This window comes from Zootermopsis nevadensis, unplaced genomic scaffold (genome assembly GCF_977971745.1).
Source record: "Zootermopsis nevadensis isolate Lab colony 2312 unplaced genomic scaffold, Znev_1.0 Znev_ptg000013l, whole genome shotgun sequence".
In the NCBI taxonomy this organism is placed as follows: Eukaryota; Metazoa; Arthropoda; class Insecta; order Blattodea; family Termopsidae; genus Zootermopsis; species Zootermopsis nevadensis.
Window position 1 is genome coordinate 9,303,678 of NW_028259145.1, and position 19,645 is coordinate 9,323,322.

Sequence of the window (19,645 nt, forward strand, 5' to 3'; positions counted from 1 at the left end):
GGCTGTCCATCGACTGCTTCAGTTAACCAAACAGACTTAAATCGCTGCTCATAAAATCCGAATTATTCAAAACCTTTCTTTTACGTTTAGACCGGAATTTTCAGTAGACACGAAACGTTCTTGCAAGAGCGTTATTTTAATACAAAAGGGTACAGTTTGCAGCCGCTTTTGTCAATTTGACTGCAAATCAATGTCGATGACTAGAACAGAGTGTAAAAAACTTCAAGCAGAAGTTGGACTCATTAATTTGAGTTAATTAAATTCAGTGATATAAAATACTATTATTTTTATCTGTTGTCCTGTATGGGTAACACACTTGTTAAGGGAAAAACACGTATTAAGGATGTTCGGAAATAGGATGCTTCGAAGAATATGTCCACCTAAGACATGTAGGATTATGGAGAAGCTGATACATGTGTGTTCAGTCTGTAAAAAAAAATTATCACGCATGAAGACCAAAGTTATTTACCATGTAAACAGCAATCTGCTACTAGAGTTTACCCTGACTAAGTTAAATTCAGTCCACACTGTGACATCGGAAAATTTCGGAAAAGTATTTATCATACCACAATTTTATAGGCCATACACCGTGATTCCTAAAGTGATCATGCTTGTTTGTATTCAATTACAAGTTTATAAATCTATATTTCTCACTTTTCTCGTACGGAAATGTTTTAACGTACGATAAGTAAAGTTAAAAACATACGCAAAAGCGCAATGTTTACTGTATTCACGTATATGAAAACGATACGCGCTATTCTGTAGCATTATGGGTAAGAATGGAGACAACTTAGGAAAATCTTCTGAGAAAGAAAGCAGTACAATGCAGCTGATCATAATCTATAGTTGACAGATGGAACAATCCTACTCAGTGGAAAATTAATCCTTCAGGAAATATTTCAATGCTTCGATATCTGAGCTAATCATTTTAAATCGTTGGACAATCCAATAAATTTAATAGCCTGAGGTACAGTATTAAGAGAGGATTTCTTCCTACAGTGCACAGCTTCGCTTATTGACTGAAGGCACTTCCAACAAAATTGCGGTCCACTGTTCGATGTGTTTTGTACCACAATCTATCAAGCCCCATAATTACGTTTCTGCGGTTTAGAAACCACAGAAAAATAAAGTGTCTTCTCTCCACTTAACCACCACGAGTAACATATTTCGGATTTCCGTAAAATGTTGGTTACAGCAACAATATTTAATCGAATTTCAATGGGTTTGTTTTATGTCGGGTTAATGCGGCCGTGCTTGAAAATTACCGAAAGTAAGTATGACAGCAAAACCAAATACATGTTTATTGAATATAGTGGTGCTTAAACGCGTATCAGTTACGCATTTAATATTTTTGATGATGGAAAATATTTGATATTTGAAACTTACAAAAAATAATTCTTCTTAAATGGGAAACTAGCTTAACACTAAATTAATATGCCATCGTCTGATACTATTACAAAAAGTATAGATGAGGAGAAAAATATTATTATTATTATCATAAATAAATTTAATATTTCGGCTTCCCTATGCCATCTTTGCGGTTATTAAAATAGAGTCAAAGCTACTGATCATAACTTTTTTACATAGTTTAAAATAAGAAAAAATAAGGAAGATATATACATTTTATTTCGTATCTCAGAAAAAACACAAAATTAATTATTCGAGTTTAGGTTTGCCTGTCATATATTTACAAGATCTTGACGTAATGTATTTATTCCTGTATATTCTTCCTATTTTTATGGGTGCCATTTAATTTACAGTAATAAATGTGAGCCAGTTTGATTAATCCTCCTGCAAACACACGAAAACACTGGGGCAATATCAAATCTGTACACTGTAATATAAAATTTAAGGTCTGAACTATGAACATAAATACTCGTATCGTTGGGCCTCTGGTATTGCAGCTAAGGATGTCCATTATAAAAGAAGCACACGTTCAGTCCATTATTAACCCTCCTTATGCACGTTGTTGTCTTTATAACGGCTCACGGTCTTTACAAGTTGCAACGAATATTTTAGCAAAAGTTTCGCAAGCAAAATAAATTGATCTAGAGGGTAAGTGCAATGTTTATAAATTTAAAAAAAGACGTGAAGCTAGGAAGAGAAAGAGTGACCAGGGAATTAAAACAGAACTGATTAAAACAGAACTGCATAAAATATAGAGTTTAAGTAAGTCATAGAAAATAAGGTTTACGAAATTTAAAACTTTTACATTCTCCCTCAATACAAAAATTAATTCGCACAATTGACCAGACAGATAACGATTTAAAATACGAATAAATGCATGATTTGCAACTAGTTATGGTTTCCAGTAATAATATTAAAACCGGTACAAATTTAAATGGTCAAAACACGAGCATGTTTAGAGATGGATCGAATTATAAATCTGTGACCGAGGTAACTGGTGTTTTATTTGGAATTACATTTAAATTTATTTGGATTCTGAACAAAGTACATCGCAATTTGTAAATTAATTATTTCATAAGAAAAATCTGCTTCTTATCTTAGACACTCCTTTCAGTAAATAAACCTACTCACGACTTACGAAGGATGGATTTAAGTCCTTCAACAACTGGAACCGAGACCTGGGTACTACAACAATATCCTGAATCAACGATTTCATGCCATTATTAAGCAAGAAACTGAATAAAATGGAAAATATAAGAGTTAAAAGAAACATTCATGATTATAACAGACATTTCAAATACGTAGAACATACAAACAGTATTCAAGTTTAAAATTTAATTCATCTGCTTTTTATTTAATGACGCTGTCAGTAACTCGAATCATACAAAGCCGAATGATCAGTGAGAAATGAATGGGAAAGGGTTTGGAAGAAAGCGGTCATGGCTTAATTCAATTTGCTGTCACGGCATTTAGATGGAGGGAATGAGGAACAACACGAAAAATGTCACACACGATACCAGGTCTCCCGAATATGAAGCAGAATTTGATAAATCCGCTATGAAGTTCGGTGATAGCAGTGCAAACAGATAAGGTAGCCCAAGATAAGTAACTGGAGGCGGTATGTGTACCATATTATCAGAAGCTAATAGTTGCTAAGCTGCTATAGAAATTCCCCAATTACTTTGAAAACAGAACATTCACTATTGTGTTGATAAGAGCAGGAAAAATCCACTTTAACACGTGTTACGAATTACAGGGTTTTCAACTAAAGTGCTGTACGGAATTACCTATTCGATGCGCACTACATATGACGCCCATCTCAACCTCCTGGATTTGATCATCGTAATGACGTTGGTTCTAGCGTAAAAATTACGGGGTTACTCTACAATTTCCTTCTAAGCTGAGAATAGATTGATTTAATATCAACACTGTTGTACTTTTACCCTCAGTTTTATAAGGCAAGGCAAGAACTTAATTTACAGTTTGTGTTGCCTCTGGGTGAATTCTCAGTTAATTAGAAGAGGCATCATATAGGAAAGAGCTTTTCATGTAGGTAGAGTTCAATCCTCGATTTAACTACATAAAATCCAACCTCGTGACAAAACCAGTAATGAAAGTAACTTGAATGGGATACGAAAAAGACAAATAACGGTGTCGTCTCCTAGGGGTTAAAAGGAAAATACAGTTGTTAAAAATAAAAAAAAATAAACGTGTTATAATGTTATGAAGCTGTTGAAGACACCTTCTTCACTAAAAAGAGGGTGGAAATGTAACAAGAAAGCAATTTTCAACTGTACAAGCAACAGAAATAAAAATGTACCCTCTTAATCCTGTTAGTTCATATCTACTACTGCAATATTTTATTTCGCCTCCTTAGATAATAACAAATTTTACGCTCATATGTAGGCTAAATCTCAGACACTTCAGCCATGACGATGGTGACAGCATGTTCTTCAAAATGTCTGTATTTACCTACAATACCACATGTAAGCACCTCTAACAACAAACTGGAACACTTCGAATGCGAAGATAAATTACTTATGAGAAATTTTACGCATTTAAAAACTGATTTTACAAAAACTAAGAATTACCCTTAAACTCGATCACATCACCACAGTTCCAACGCCTTCTGCATTCATCACAGACTCAGTAGCGTGCGGTGCCAGATGACGATAGTGACCTACCAAGGTGAGGGTTCATGGATTTTATAAGTGGGTCTCAGTGTAGCTCAAAGGTAGGGGTTGAGATGCTGGACCTAGGATGTGTTTAACGGCCAGGTGATACTTTAATTGAACGACACCACATCTCTAACGACTAGCACACTTAAGAAATGGTTGTTCGGATGATGGTTACAATCGGATCCACTTATGTTTGAAATGACGGCTGCATAGCTTTTGCAAACTTACTTGTGGACAAATTTTGATAAAACCTGGTATGGACATTATGGAGGCTAACCTGTACCAAAACTTTTTTCTCAATTTCCTGCAGTCTCCTGTTTATATAATTTCACTGTTCCTCCCTATTCACCCTTGTATCATATGGGGGATGCACAAAGGACTCGTTAGGGGCTCACATACACAAAAATACATACTCTCGCCGCGTCCCAACAATAACAATACAGAACTAATATTTATTAAGGGAACAATTGCTCACCATTGAGGACGTGTACGGCAATTGTGGTTGAGGCCACGTCCGCCAGGGAGCAGGTGTAATTACCAGAGTCCTGTTTATTGGCGTTGGCAATGTACAGACGGCTCATGGCTCCACCAGGTTGAATGTCCGTCTTAACGCTGTAAATAAAAGATGAAAGCTTCACAAAACCATGTTTCATGTAACGACACGTATTACAAGCATGGGAATAACATTCACTAAACCACAAACACACTGGATATAGGCAAATTGTCAACTTTCATTCGGTCAGTTCGCAGCCGTCTATGTCGTAAAATTTAGAGTTCCCCAGCCATTAATCTATGATAATAGATCAACTACACATCTTAAAGGAGTATGAGGATAACCGTAAATATTAAATTATGTGTCCCATAGCAAAGTCAGCATCCAACGTTTTCACAGACAATTTTAAGGAAACCACCATATGTCAGAGCTGATAATCTAATACGGAGATACTAGATTACAACAATAAAATCTGGTTTTACGGTTAAAATTGTGCACCGGTACGAAATTACTTCATCATAAATGACGAGTAATGGTTACACAGTTATTAGCTAACATATTAGATCATAAGTAATTGTATATGGAAGATTCGCGACTAAAATCTCGGCTGAGTTAGTGACGGTATTCAGTAGAATGTCGGTGGCTTTCCTCAGTCCTTCAAGACGAAAACCGAATATGTACTGCATTTAAAGACAAAGTGAGAGATTTTTTCTTCTTAAACAACTTTTCAATTAGTTTTTAACTGGGAGTCACTTTTATGTCCTATAAAAGATGCATAATATATAACGCAATCCAATGGCAAACATGAACCACGGTATAAAAACAAATCAAAAGCAGGTCCACCAACATATAATATAGAATCTCCCCACCTCACCTGTCACAATCGTGTCAATGTCATCCTGGTTACTATGCCGCTGCTCAAGCCAGACGCGCAAAAACCATGCAGGTGCGAACATGTCGTGTTCACGACCAGATAGGTGTTCATTTTCGAACATACTTCGCATCTAAATCGAGTAATACATTACGGAAAGCATTGAGCAACGCGTATCATGACAAGAAAGCACCAACAGTACGACTGGTAACATTTTGGACAAAAGCCATAGTATTTTAAATTTTTAACGCGTTGCTGGGATGGTCTTGGCCACGTATTCTTTTGATCTACTACGCCAGATTTCTCTCTGCGAATATCATCAAAAGAAAAAGTTGTCAGTGGAACCACGGTTCCGGAGAATTTGACGTAAATACGTCTATATGGAAAGGAAGTTTATATATTGGCTTTATTCTAATTATTTCCTTTATACATGCTTTACAATTGAGATAAGTTTGATTAAGATATTGCTTATTCAACTTGAATTAGTTACGCTTAAGATGGGTCTGTGGTAGCTGAATGTAATGTAAAGTAATGTAATGAAATGTAATGTAATGTAATGTAAGGTAAGGTAAGGTAATGTAAAGTTTCCTAGGTAACAATAATGCAGAGTAAAGAGACGACGTTCCGTAGGTAACAATAATGCAGAGTAAACAGACGACGTTCCCTAGGTAACCATTGTTACACTTTTTCGTTTCCTTTTTTCGTTTCCTTTTTTCGTTCCCCTTTTTCGTTCCACTTTTTTGCCGAATGATCCTTCCTTATAGACGTATTTACGTCAAAAGTTTATTCGAATAACCCACGAAGTTTCGTTGTAATAAAACACAATATTGAATATACTGGTGTCAATATTGTGAAAACACCTTGCAAAATCACATGAAACTGGTTCACTTTCTTGTTATATGTCATATCGCATTTGATTACATGACAAGACAGCAAATACAGACACACAAATTACAAAACCGAATCGAATATCTGAAAACTGATCAATGCGTATTGGAAAATAAAAATATATGCAACTGGATCATCCTAATCAATATACTCAATATACTACAGGGTTTGTGGCTTCGAGAGCGATGTTCAACGCAGCCTCCAAAAACATTCCCTGGATATTAACCTGCAGGCCAGATATTATCTGAACATGCAATTTCTTTGTCGTATGACGTCAGGCATACTTATAAATTACTAGCTGCAATTATGCAGAATGGTTGACTTATCGATTGCATCATTAGAGTATGCTATGTCCAGTCCGAAGAGGGCTGGTCTGCTTTAATGGCCTCAAGTTAGGCGACGAGCCAAGACCCAAGGACGTGAGGATTTGCCAGCAATGCAATAGTTGTGCTCATTAATAAAATAATACAAATGCACGTACCGGAAATATTCAATGCCGGAACGGCATGATGAAAGATCACAGGAACTTTATTTCACACATTTTAATTCTCACCAGAATAAATTATATTATTTTATAATGCAAATATCTATACATGGGATTTTGTGGGAGATGTGCTGAAAGGATCATAACATGTAATATTTTAAAGGTCGTTAGCTCACGATTCCCTGTCATTTTTGTATGCAGTACTATCTCCATAACAAACAGGGAAACTGTGTAAGAATGAAAGGTAAAAGTAAAGTTAAAACTGACAATTTGATTGTGGTAGGCATGTAGAAGACACGAAACTTTACGTAAGGTCAAAAGAGCGCAAAGAACAAGTGTATAATGATTTTTTTTACACTATACAACCTTCTTTAAAGCAGTTCAGAGACATTTTCTTGATAAATATTATTAATACGGAAGAAACGTTGACCGCGAAAGCTCGCCGCGTATTTTAATAGCTTCAATTACACCACAAATGATGAAGATAGACGAAAATTATTACACTTATTCTAATATTGCCCGTTTATTCTCTATTAAGTTACATTAACTCGTACTAACTGTCATCTATGTCAGACGTATACAATTCAATTTAATTTTACTGTGTTGACAAGTAAGATATTATACAGTTTCTAGAGTCTTGTCATCTTCTCTCTTTACCCACACATGCACGCACATAAACACACTAGTTAAACCACCTGTTCTACCTCCGGGTTTGCCTTACATTCAACAGAGAAAAGGCGCTTAGGCATACAGAAAAGAATACTAATATTTTTGTGCTTTTAAACCCACATAAAATGAATTTAAAATTGTTTACACATAACAGAGAGAAACTTAAGGTTCTTCTAAGTTTAAGGAAAAGTCAAATTAACGTACATGTACGTCACACATCCTGAGATAAATTGTCTAATTTGAATGCGCAAGGACGTCAGGACAAATCTGTGGGACAGTTACTTGGTCAAACACTGCCCCCTCCAAACACAAAGTTTGCACTTTAATTACTTAAACGAGGCCGCGACTTCTTTCGTCGTCATTTATAATTACATTCATACTCAGTTGATTCTCTAGTCGCTGTAAAAAATGTGAGGTTAAATGTATAGGAATAATAATTAACGCGGTTGGAGCTGTTTTATGAAGGAAAGTCATTTCATTCTCCTATACCACACTGGCCGAATTGCAATTACTGGGATCAGTTTAATATTCAAAGCCACAGTCGGAAGTCCTGGTGTTGTAAATACAATAGTCAAGTGTTTGATTCTAGTCTAAACCGAATTTGTGCCAAACCAATGGAGGCCTTCATTAGTTCTTACTCTTTTTATCTAAGTGAATATTAAATGGCCCCTTTCAATAGTCTACATCTTTAAAATAATTATATATTCATTACGTATGATCATCATTCCATCTCATTAACATAGTACACATATAATCTCTACAGCTGAAATATTGTTGTTGAATAACCTAATCTAATCTAATCTAATCATATCAACTGATCAACTGAAGGAAGATGATATCTAATAAATAAAGGGTGGGTGGGAAGGAAGTAGGCATTAAATTATTATCTTTGCATTGGAAATATAGAGGTTATAACCATTTCTCAATCCATTCTTACTTCCCATCCACTCTGTATATTCTACATGAAGGTAAAATAGGCGTTAATTTGTTTTCGCTGTGTTGTTTACAAATTTAACGTTTACAATAAGAAAGAAAGATTATGATACTAACATGGCCAAGTGTAAAAATAAATAGCAATTCTTATATAGATAACATATATACCATGAAGAAAAACACAACCCTAATTGATGCTAGTAAGGAAATTGGTCACGAAGTAAGTATATGGTGACAACTCGTCACCAGAATCCAGGGCAAAATCGTAACAGAAAGAGAGCAAACGGTTCATTTGAAAATGTAGCAAAGTAAAAACACTTGGTAGCGAGAATAACAAATCAATATTTTATTCATGAGGAAATTAAGAGCAGATTAAATTCGGGGTTTTGCTTACTACCATTCAGTTCAGAATCTTTTGTCGCCTCGTTTGCTATCTAGAAACTTAATGATTAAAATATACAAAACTATAATTTTGTCTGTGGTTCTTTGTCAACCTGAAATTTGGTCTCTGACAAAAGAGAGGAACGTAGACTGAGAGTGTTTCAGAGCAGGGTGCCGAAGAGAATATTGGGACCTAGAAAGGATAAATTCCTAGGAGGCTGGAAAAGTTGCTTAATGAGGAGCTTCGTAATTTGCACTGCTCGCCAAATATAATTAGAATGATGAGATGAGCAGGGCATGTAGCCCGCATGGGAGAGAAGAGAAATCCATAAAGGATTTTGGTGGGCAAACCAGAAGGAAAAAGTCACTAGGAAGACCTAGACGCAGGTGGGATGATAATATTAAAATTGATCTTAGTGAAACAGGATGGGATGGCATGGGCTGAATTCATATGGTTGAGGATATGGACTAGTGGCAGGTTCTTGTGAACACGGAAATAAAACTTCGAGTTTCATAACATGGTGGGAATATCTTGAATGACTGAGAGACTGCTGGCTTATCAAGAAAGACTCGGTTCCATGGAGTAAGTATTTAGGTAACCAAAGTATATTTCATGAAAATATATTTAAAGTGAATGCGATTCAATATTAAATCAAGGCACAAATAAAACTCCACATGAATGGTGTTTGGTTATAGCGAAAAAATAATAACATAAGTAAAAAAATACATAAATAAATAAACAAAACTCTTCAAATTATCATGTAAATCTTGTACGAGATTAAATAGGTTGAATTAATTTAATATTAAGCCCATGAAGAAGAAATAGCCCACATTTTAATCATTGCGCTCCAAATAAATATAAAGAACAACATCTAAGATAGCAAAGAAAGCATTTTGGAGATACTTTTACTCACTTTGGAGTATACTCTACCAATCTCGTTTTACCCTGTTTTACGCAAAAGTACATGACGAGTTAATCTCATGATTTATACGAGAGCTAAGATTTCCTCGTAAATACGAACCTGTGGATTGTGGTATCCACGGTTCTGACGGTGGTATAGACTTGTAGGTGGTTACCAACAAGGCTACATGGAATTACTAGCAGGATCACAACCCATACTGTTCTAATTTAATTACAGGATTAATCAAAAATACTTTACTCCCTGAAGATAACATTTTAAAGCGACGATGTACATATTTCTTATTGTTGTCACTGTTGCGATGGGGTGAGACTATGTCCCTGTGGAACTAGGTATATAATGGTAACTTTGTCTATACCCCAGGTGATATATGGGACCCTATAATATTAGAACCCACTTGGCAGTGTTAAGCTGGTTATCGCGTTGTGGATGAGTGAAATCCCGCTTAAATTTGGTTTTATCATCTTCCAAGGTTCCCTTCAACTTTTTCGTAATCGAGAAGTGTATTTATAGCGAAGATGAATAATTACACATTATATTACTCAGAGTTTATTGAGGAAATCTGTATTATTTACAAATCTTCTAAAAATATTATAGTTAATAAAAGTGTCAATGTGTCATGGACGGGCTAAAGATAAATGGGGCATATTGCATAATAGAATGCATGTATTCTATTCTAAAGGGTTTTTGACGACGGCAGTTTACACTTAAAATTATTCATTGTCAGGACTTTTTCCATCGCCTGTTCTTTAAAACCACGACGTTTCGGAGGCTGGTTCTGTCTCCGTCTTCAGGTGAGAGGTACCTACTCTGTTGGGTCTCTTAGCTCTATCTAAGGGACCCAACAGAGTAGGTACCTCTTACCTGAAGACGGAGACAGAACCAGCCTCCGAAACGTCGTGGTTTTAAAGAACAGGCGATGGAAAAGTCCTGACAATGAATAATTTTAAGTGTATCTATTCTACTGAGGTATGAAAACTGGGAGGTGTGGCAACTGCATGTAAAGATGAGTGAATGTTTAGGGAGAGATTTAACAGTTAATTGACAGTAAATCTGAGAGAGTAGAGAAGGATTCGCGAACCATAAAGAACAATGCAGACACCTGCGTCCCTGCCTTGCCTAATATCTTCGATGAAATCTTGTACTGAACCCCGAATCCAATCCGACAAATACGGCCACAAACCAGACATGCAGATGAAGCCCCTTCAAGCGTGTAATTGCTTCCCAACTTCAGTGGGGATTTCTACTGCCGGGTAATATAATCACAGAGATATTTATGGCGAGATTCTAGAATTAATAGTGGAAGAAGTTTGTAACAAGAAGATTACTCATTTATGACGGGGCAATTTTAAAAAAATAAATAAATGTTTCGGATAATGGCCTACTAATTATACCACTATTATGTTGGGCACTGTACACTGTCTGAGGTATATTTGATACACGCGACGTTTATGGAGTAGGTTTACTCCCATTTTCCGATTATTATTACAATTATATATTTTCTTCTCAAAATTATTGACTGCTATTTTGTACTGCATAATATAATTGACGACTTTAATTAACATTTGAATGGTTTTAGTTTACATATTTAAAAGAGTATTAATATTATTTGCATTAACAGTGCACAATTGTGTGCGAAAAAATATATGTGTTGGACCTGATTATTTTAAATACTGATCCAAACATGTCACTAACTCAAAATAGGGACATCAGTAGTAATATTTCAAACAAAAATAACAAGAAAACGAAATGAGACGAATTCGAAAGGTTTTGTGTGAAGTGACGGGAAGTTTCGATACAGACTAGTGGTAAAAGTGTTTGAGGGCTAATACCGGACATTTTGAATACAAAGCTACACAGTACACTAATGGCCGTACCAAACGGGCAGTCAGCTTACAATGGTGTGTATCAATATGTTTCATGGTTTATCAATAATAAAAAAACGGATAACAATCAAGTAAATTTATATTATAGAAGACATATTTAATTATAAGCTTAGTTATCTTGTTCCACTATTTATATATGAATATATATAATTTAGTATATGATACTGGAATCTTATAAAAAGCGTTTAACAGAAAGTAGTTAACAGATGACGAATGCCATAAAGAAAATGTCTCTTCAAATAAATGATCTTGAGACAGCTTCGTAACAACAAGTTTACGTTGACACAGCCTTGTCCCTTGGGCCAGAGCACTCTATTGTAAAGAGCTCTCTCCGAGCACTACATTTCGTGTCCTTTTTTCCATCTTGCTCTTACAGACTCTCATTATTCTCATAAACCATCTTGAGAAAATTAAAAAGAAAAGAAAAATTCGTTGCTGGGTAAGCAGAGAACCAAAATGAAATATGACCAAAAGCTTCAAATGATGAAATAAAAGACAGAAAAGAAGAAAAGCTGGGCTTTCATTGATATTCTTGCCGGAGAAACGAGTCTTATGAAACAAGACTTACTAGTTACGTATATAAATTTAACGAAATGTCATGAAGACATGCTAGTTCTTACAATGTTAAAACGCAATGAAATAGTTTACTAAAAATACAAAATTTTATAGATCCTACAGCATATTTAACATTTCGTATGACGTACTTGTTAAAAATGTCGCGTATATCTTTTACATGTATCTCAAATTCATTTTCAATAACCTGATTTTAGCCTATAATTTAAAGTCAAATTAGATAAAAAATAAAAAGGCGCATATAAGACTAAGATATCGTTGGTGTCATATTATTTTTTACTTAAATTGCGTTGTTAGGCTACAGACGTAAGCTTAACTCAAGAAAAAGTCAGTTATTTCGAGACATGCTTCACGCGCATTTCGTTCTTCATTTTGCACGTCCAGTAAGGAAGGAGTCAGTGAAAGAGGCCATCTGTTATCCTTACGGACGGCAGTTTAGACCTTGAAGTATCTTCAATCTGTTACCTGTCGGAACGGGTCTGTATTACTACACAGAATCCACATCCCGATACAAAGAAATAAATAAAAATGGCTGCACTCTCTTGAGAACCATAAGGTCACACAACCTTTTACTACACAACAAGCGCAGATAAACATTCTAGTGGCGTTTCCATTAAATTAGGATCGCCGAACTGCAGGAAAAGGACCGTCCGCAGGTCAGAAACCAATGTTTTGAAGGCCATAGGACATACTATTCAAATATTAAAACTGTCGATTGGAAGTGCATACACTTTAATCAGCTTCTTATTCATACTCCAATGAAAAATAATTGAACTGAATTGCATAATTATCTTCAAAATCATTACATATCTTATTACATCATCATGGACTTAATCTCCAATATCATTAAATTTATCAATCTCATCATTTTATTGCAATCATCTTATCAGTTTGTGTTTGTCATTATTATCATCGCTCTCAGTTCTATTTCTCAAAAGAATTAATAACTAGATGGGAAAGTGTAGCCGTGCTCTACACCCGGGAAAGGATGTCAGTACCCATTGGACAGGAGGCTGGGTGGGCTCCAGAACTAGAGGAAAAATCCTCTGCCCCCGTTGGGGATCAAATCCCTGTCATCCAGACCATAACTAGTCACGTGAAATTAGCCTAAAGCAACTCCCCGAGATACGAAAAATGCACTTTCCGGACAGTATGACGGAACGTTGTAAAGCGCAACACATTACGACACATCGAGAAGATTCGCTGCTCTACGGTTCGACTGCCTTTACCCACATCACGGCTTTCAAACATATACTGGCAAGGAGAGCGAGCGGGAAGAGAGATCGACTGGACAAGTTGGTGAAGAGAACAAAAGCCAAAGCCCAGTGAGATCCGACATGATATATTACGGCTTCTGTTTAAGTGTAAACAAACCCTGAAACGCCGTCGCGTTTGTCGCCTTCGAAACAAGAAATGTCTATATAGACACTGCAGACATGTTCGTGTTTCTTACCACCCCAAACGTTATGTGCAGTTACGCCTTCTTCTTTGTATTTTCTTGTGGTTTTATAGAAATGGCAAAAATGCACTTTTAAAGTTACATTTGACAGTGTTGCTGTCATCATCTGTCCACTGTCCTATTTTATTTACTTTCAAGTTCACAGAGGTAAATGCAGTACTGCGATACATGTGTATTATAAGTGAATCCGAAGTAAATTCCTCTAATTGTTGTTATCAGAAACTTGTTAGATAACAATAATTTGAAACACCCAACTGACTCTCATTCTGTTCAACGTAGAAACATATCTGTCGTATAATTCTTACAACTACAGTGCTCCTCCCGATTATATATGATTAGTATTACTTGCACGAGGTATATCAGCTACATTTATACGCTGCTTTCAAAGTGTTCGACAATTGATTACATTTTTTATCAACCTTTGTTGTCCGAAATATTTCAATAGGCCTGATCAAATTTTATATAAAAGAAAAGTAATATTATTATTATTTTTAATAATACTATTGCCATTAGCTCCTCGATGTTGGCAAATAATTTAATAAATGAATTGAATTATCATCATCATCATCCTTAAATCTAACATCGTCACCGAGACTCGAACACAGGTCAGTTTTCGGGTTTTCTGACCTGAGTTGTACCAACAATTTCTCAAATTTTGCTGAGTTTTAAATTATCTCTGTTACATAGTGGTCCCAAGCGTTCACTGGAAAGCCGACAGTAGTTGGCTACCATAATTTACTTTGTGATTAACTTCTATCTCTGGTGAGCTTCATGAATTGTAAAGCTGTATTGTAAATAACTGGAACCTAGTAATTTAAACTTTGTTTGTCACAAATTTCGTAATTCTTATTTCCAAATTAAGCGTTACCTTTTTTTAATTTATATATAAGATAGGTATAAGCAGTCAGAGCAAACAGTGCAGTTTTCATCGAAATAAAATAACGAATTTTAAGTTAATTTTTTGAATCCTGAAAACCGGAAAATTTAAACTTTGTTATTTTACACAGATATTTGAAGTTATGTGATGATGTTTGATAGCTAGTACTGTTAAGTTAAATTTGTTATTAAAATATTATTAGATGAGGAATAAAGCATTTAAATTAAAGTCGGAACGAAACGTAACTAATGTCGAGGGTGTGCATGATAAAGGAAGAAGTTGCCAGCACTGTGAAAATGGTCTCTCACATTTAAGGATTGGCACACTAAGCGAAGTCTCTCCTGCCGTCCTCTTACTTAGGTCAACTGTGTTACTTCAAAGCATGTGCATGGCTACTTCTTCAGTAACACGAAAAATTCATCCAACTTAACTCTAATCTATGTATTTACAGATTAAAAACTTATTTGTAACACTGAAAGTCCTCCATTACTGGAGACATCTTAACAAAATACTGTCGTCTTTATCTCAGCGCTCAATGCCATGTCACATACACGAAATTTTCTAAATTCTTCGCCTTCAGTTCCGAAAACATTAATCAAAATCTTAGAATACAGCTGTAATTTTCGAATTTCACGTTTAATAGATAATAGGAACTAGTATTTAACAGAAAAATAAATAAACTCATAATTTTACATAAGCAAGTTTTACAAATCTTGAAGACAGTACACATAAATTTAAATACAAACATTTCTAGAAGTTTAATAAAATTAATAATAATAATAATAATAATAATAATAATAATAACTGTCATTCGAAAGACGCTATCGTAAAATATATAGTCAACCCTCACAATAAAACTATATAATACATGTAACACATATTAAAAACCAAATGTATTTCGGAAATAGCTGCTGCCCTGTGTACCTCAGGAGCAAGGTTTGTCTCGAGCAAATAAAAGTAAATACCCTATAAAGTTGTGAATAAATGGAATAATAAAAATATATTTGTGTCCTTGAAGACCTATGGGCATTGTACGTTGAAAATTTCTAGCTTAGCGCATGGCCCGTCGAAGAAACGGGATGGTTCCTTTTCCTGCTGAACATTAACACAATGTATTGTAGCAGCATCTTCGCAAATAGCATTAAGTCACATGTAGAAACACTTTCACGGCGACTGAACCGGATTTCTGCCAAACTAACCAACACGAAACCCACCTCCTAATTCAGGTCTCCCGCCAAAAGAAAACTCCGCCATACCGCACCATAGGCACCACCACAGCTTCGTTTACATTACTTGTTACCATCGTCTCTGTCTTCAGCAATTTTTTTTCCTATCACTCAAACGGCGTATTTGTCAAATCAAGCGTCACGAACACTGGCATCATATCACTAGTAAATAAATAAGACACTATTCCACAGAGTCATTTATAATTAGAAATGTGGCTAGCCCACAAATAAGTCATCGAACTACGCCGCATTCAACATTTTGTGGCTTATTGTGTAATTTAGTTTTAACAAAACGAAACGGTTTTTACTAGAATATCTCTTCTCCTCTAGTTCACAATATTAGTACATCAATACTTCAATCATTACCATCTTTAGCAGTGGCAGTAAACAACCTCGTGGACCTGTGTTTAATTAATAAAACATAAATTTTATGTCAATAGAATCACAAATCAGTGATACTATTGTATGTATTGCACATAATTGTTTATAATTTAGATATTAATATTAGTAGGGCCAATGATTGAAATATATATAGTAAAAGGGAGAATTATATAAATTAAAAAAGGTAAAAAATATTCATGTAAAATTCAGAGATTAATAAACGAACATTTTCTTTGACTTTCCACGCTATCTACTCTAATTAAAGAAATGCAAATATGTAAAATATAACTCCAGAAGAATTATCTACGACTTCTATTTTAAATATTTATGGACGTGACGAGTAATTAGACAAGAATTCTAAGATGGCTGCCATCTGTCTTGCAGCGCCGTGTAGTCTCATAGAAGTACACCAACGTTTTAGAGGTCCTTACTGCCTCGAACACTCATTACTCGTCGTCCCATTTCATAAATAAAAGTTGTTTGCCTTGATAGTAGGTTCAATATTCCACTATGATCGAAAATGAAATTATCCCAAAATTCAGTGTCTATGCCTCAATGCTGTATCATTCCAAAATTACCGAGCGATCTGATGATGAAATTTCAGGAAGGACGGACAAACATTTATACTTTTACATTTTGTGTTTAACATATGCAAATATAGCACACACAAACCCGTGCTGTTTTATGAAAGCCAACTGGTAATTCAAATACTCTGGTAGAGTTCTTGTTGCGATACGTATTTTCAGATTCTTCTTAAAAAATGATGTTACAGATCGGATACGTAATCTTGACTAACTAAAAGACTAGCGTAAAAGCATTTATACTTCTACATAAATAAATGAAGTAATTTTTTACTTCTATAGATAAGACTCCTGCGAACAGTAATTTTGTGAAGAGAACATGTACACGTCTTTGAGATATGTTTACTTGAAGAAGTTGGCGTTAGTAAGCGGTAAGTTTGTTATTAGAACTAATCCTTGTTGATCTTAGCAAGGGACAGATTTAACTTACGGTTCAGCCAGAGGAAACATTCTGTGTTTATACACAAAATTTCACCGTTGCATTATTAAAACCACATCTTCTCTCCCTACTGACTACAGCCATTACATTAATATAAACTACAGTGTCATAATTTCTCTTCACAATTTTTGTCTTTCCGTGTTCCAGTCGCAGTTTTCATATCCTCTTATTTCTCCTTACTGCGTTGTCTTCACTTCTTGTTTCTTTAATTAACTTCATTCTCAGTCCCCATCTACCATACTCATAAGAGTCTTCTTTTTTCGCTCTTTTTATTTTTTATTCTTCCTTCTTCCTGCAATCTTCAGCTTGCACTGTACGAAATTAAATTCCAGGGCAATCTTCCACGCTTATTCTTTCACAAGGCCAAACGGAAGACGTCGGCGGTGTCTAGACGCACAGTTCAAGTGAGCGTCGTGTTATGTGTAGTCTCTTGAGTAAATCTTCATTCTTCCCCTGGCATACCCCAATCATGCTAATTGCACAATGCGATCTGCTTTAATGTACTCTAAATTAGAAGTTTCGGGATTTGGGAAATTCCGTCAGACGAGGAAAAGCGACTGCGTATAATTATGTTTGCAATTAACAGTGTCTCTATTTATTTAATTTAATAATATGTCCTATAATAATAATAATAAAAGCGGTAATTAAAACTTAATAAATAGGTTTCTGAAAAGCAACTAGCATCTGAAATAAGTTTATTAAATAACATTATATTTTATGGGTTTCATTTAATAATATCAACTTTCCACTTACAGCTCAGGTCTACATAGGAAGATATTATTAAAAATAATATTGTTTTCATAATAATCATCGTCATTATGAAATTCATCAAGCAGAGTCCTTCCTGTTAAGCTTATAGTCGTCAGCCTAGTCAAGACATTCACTGTCTCCAATGGAATCTGAAGCTTCATTACAATGTTAGCAGGAGCCAGTAACTGATCTATAAAACGCCAAAGAAAACCCAAAGCAATGTGTGGAAATCATTTTTTTTTCACAGTTTGCCCAGTCATTTTATTATACTTAAAGCCGGACATGATGCAATAAATGTGTTAAAAGCAGGCTTACGAGTTGATAAAAGTTTTAGCTTGTTCTTACTGTTCAGTACCCCGAACAGTTTAGGTTGCATTAAGTTGAATAAGACGTTAGGTTGACAGTGCATCTACACGACAGTCGAAACTAATATATGCGACTCTTAGCATTCATATCTATTAATTTCGAAAACATAAAAAGAAGCACTGAAGATTACCAATTAAGGTCGAAACATATAGTGGATCTTAATGAACACTGAAACTATAATCAAAAATTCTTGTATACACTAAAGTAAATTATATTTTAGAATACATTTATGCAGAACTTGCATACAGTGATACTTCAGATGCATCTTAAATCAGTCTTTCCACTAACGTAATTTCATGTTCCATACTGTTCGAGAAATGTCTACGGACTCGATGAATAGTGATGAAGAATTAAAATCACACGAGCTGGCTCTTGTCGAGATTAAAACCGTACGTAAATCTTGTAAGGTAAATATATATGACAGACATCTATAAGCGTTAGCTCAGAGTACGAAAAGTAAGACTCTGGCTACTGATGACCTCAAATCACGGTCCTAAAACAAAGGAATAGGACCTTATATGAACACTGAAGAAACAGCCACATATATAGCCATATTTGAACAAATATTTCATGGAAAAAAAGGAATTTTGTTCTCTAACAACGTACATTTCTTTTCCAACTAACGTCCATGCTATTTGAATACTTTATTGGCTTTAATGCTTTCCTATTTCAGGTATCCGTTGATGGTTTGATGGTTCTGTGATAATTAGACAATGTATTACAATGCATAAAGTCAGAAATATATTTTTCCTTTACCTCGTTATCATTAACCGCGTTGAAAAATGCGTAGACACAAGTCATACGATCGTAATTAAATCTATAAATTTTAAGTACATTTCTGGTTTCACTTCCGCTTCATTCAAGAAAGATTTCATGTTCAAACACTGTGAACCAAAGTCAAAGATCACAGAAGATTTACAGCACTCACAACTACTAACTTTTGCGTGATGGTTCAGTACTGTAATAGTCGCTAATACGCATGTGCAGTTGTTAATTCTACTCGTCAGAAACAATATGTTTTATGCCATGCGGACTACGAGCTCGGGGTAAAATGTTCAATGTATTTACACATCTGTGCTGTATCTGGCATTCTCATTCCATGACATCCGCTGCGTAATATAGGCCCATACTGCATCCAGTATACTCCATTTAATACCAAATATTTGTAATTGTATAATTCAAAATAAAATTAAATGGTTTAAAAGTAACGAAATTACGAGGCAAAACGTTACATGATATGACAAAACGTATGTCTGTGGAACATATAAAACGAATTTATATGCGCGGCGTAGTATTTGTTTGCAATTGCTAAAACAAAAGTGTGACAAATTATTTAACATGTCTACTTTTGGGAATAAAATATCAAGTTAATGTCCAATGCAC

At 35.0% G+C, this 19,645-nt stretch overlaps 1 protein-coding gene across 4 annotated transcripts in view; it reads right to left on the reverse strand.

The window, feature by feature from the left end:
* The window catches only part of LOC110834116 (zwei Ig domain protein zig-8-like), a 520,500-nt gene that overhangs the window by 24,468 nt on the left and 476,387 nt on the right, over positions 1-19,645 (reverse strand). For 3 of the 4 annotated variants that reach the window (XM_087348580.1, XM_087348582.1, XM_022072950.2), the window contains one exon: positions 4,561-4,697. In XM_087348580.1, coding sequence (XP_087204706.1) covers positions 4,561-4,697 — 137 coding nt within the window. Of the gene's footprint in view, positions 1-1,682; positions 1,792-4,560; positions 4,698-19,645 lie in introns of those variants that run through there. The other variant, XM_087348581.1, reaches the window with a different exon arrangement.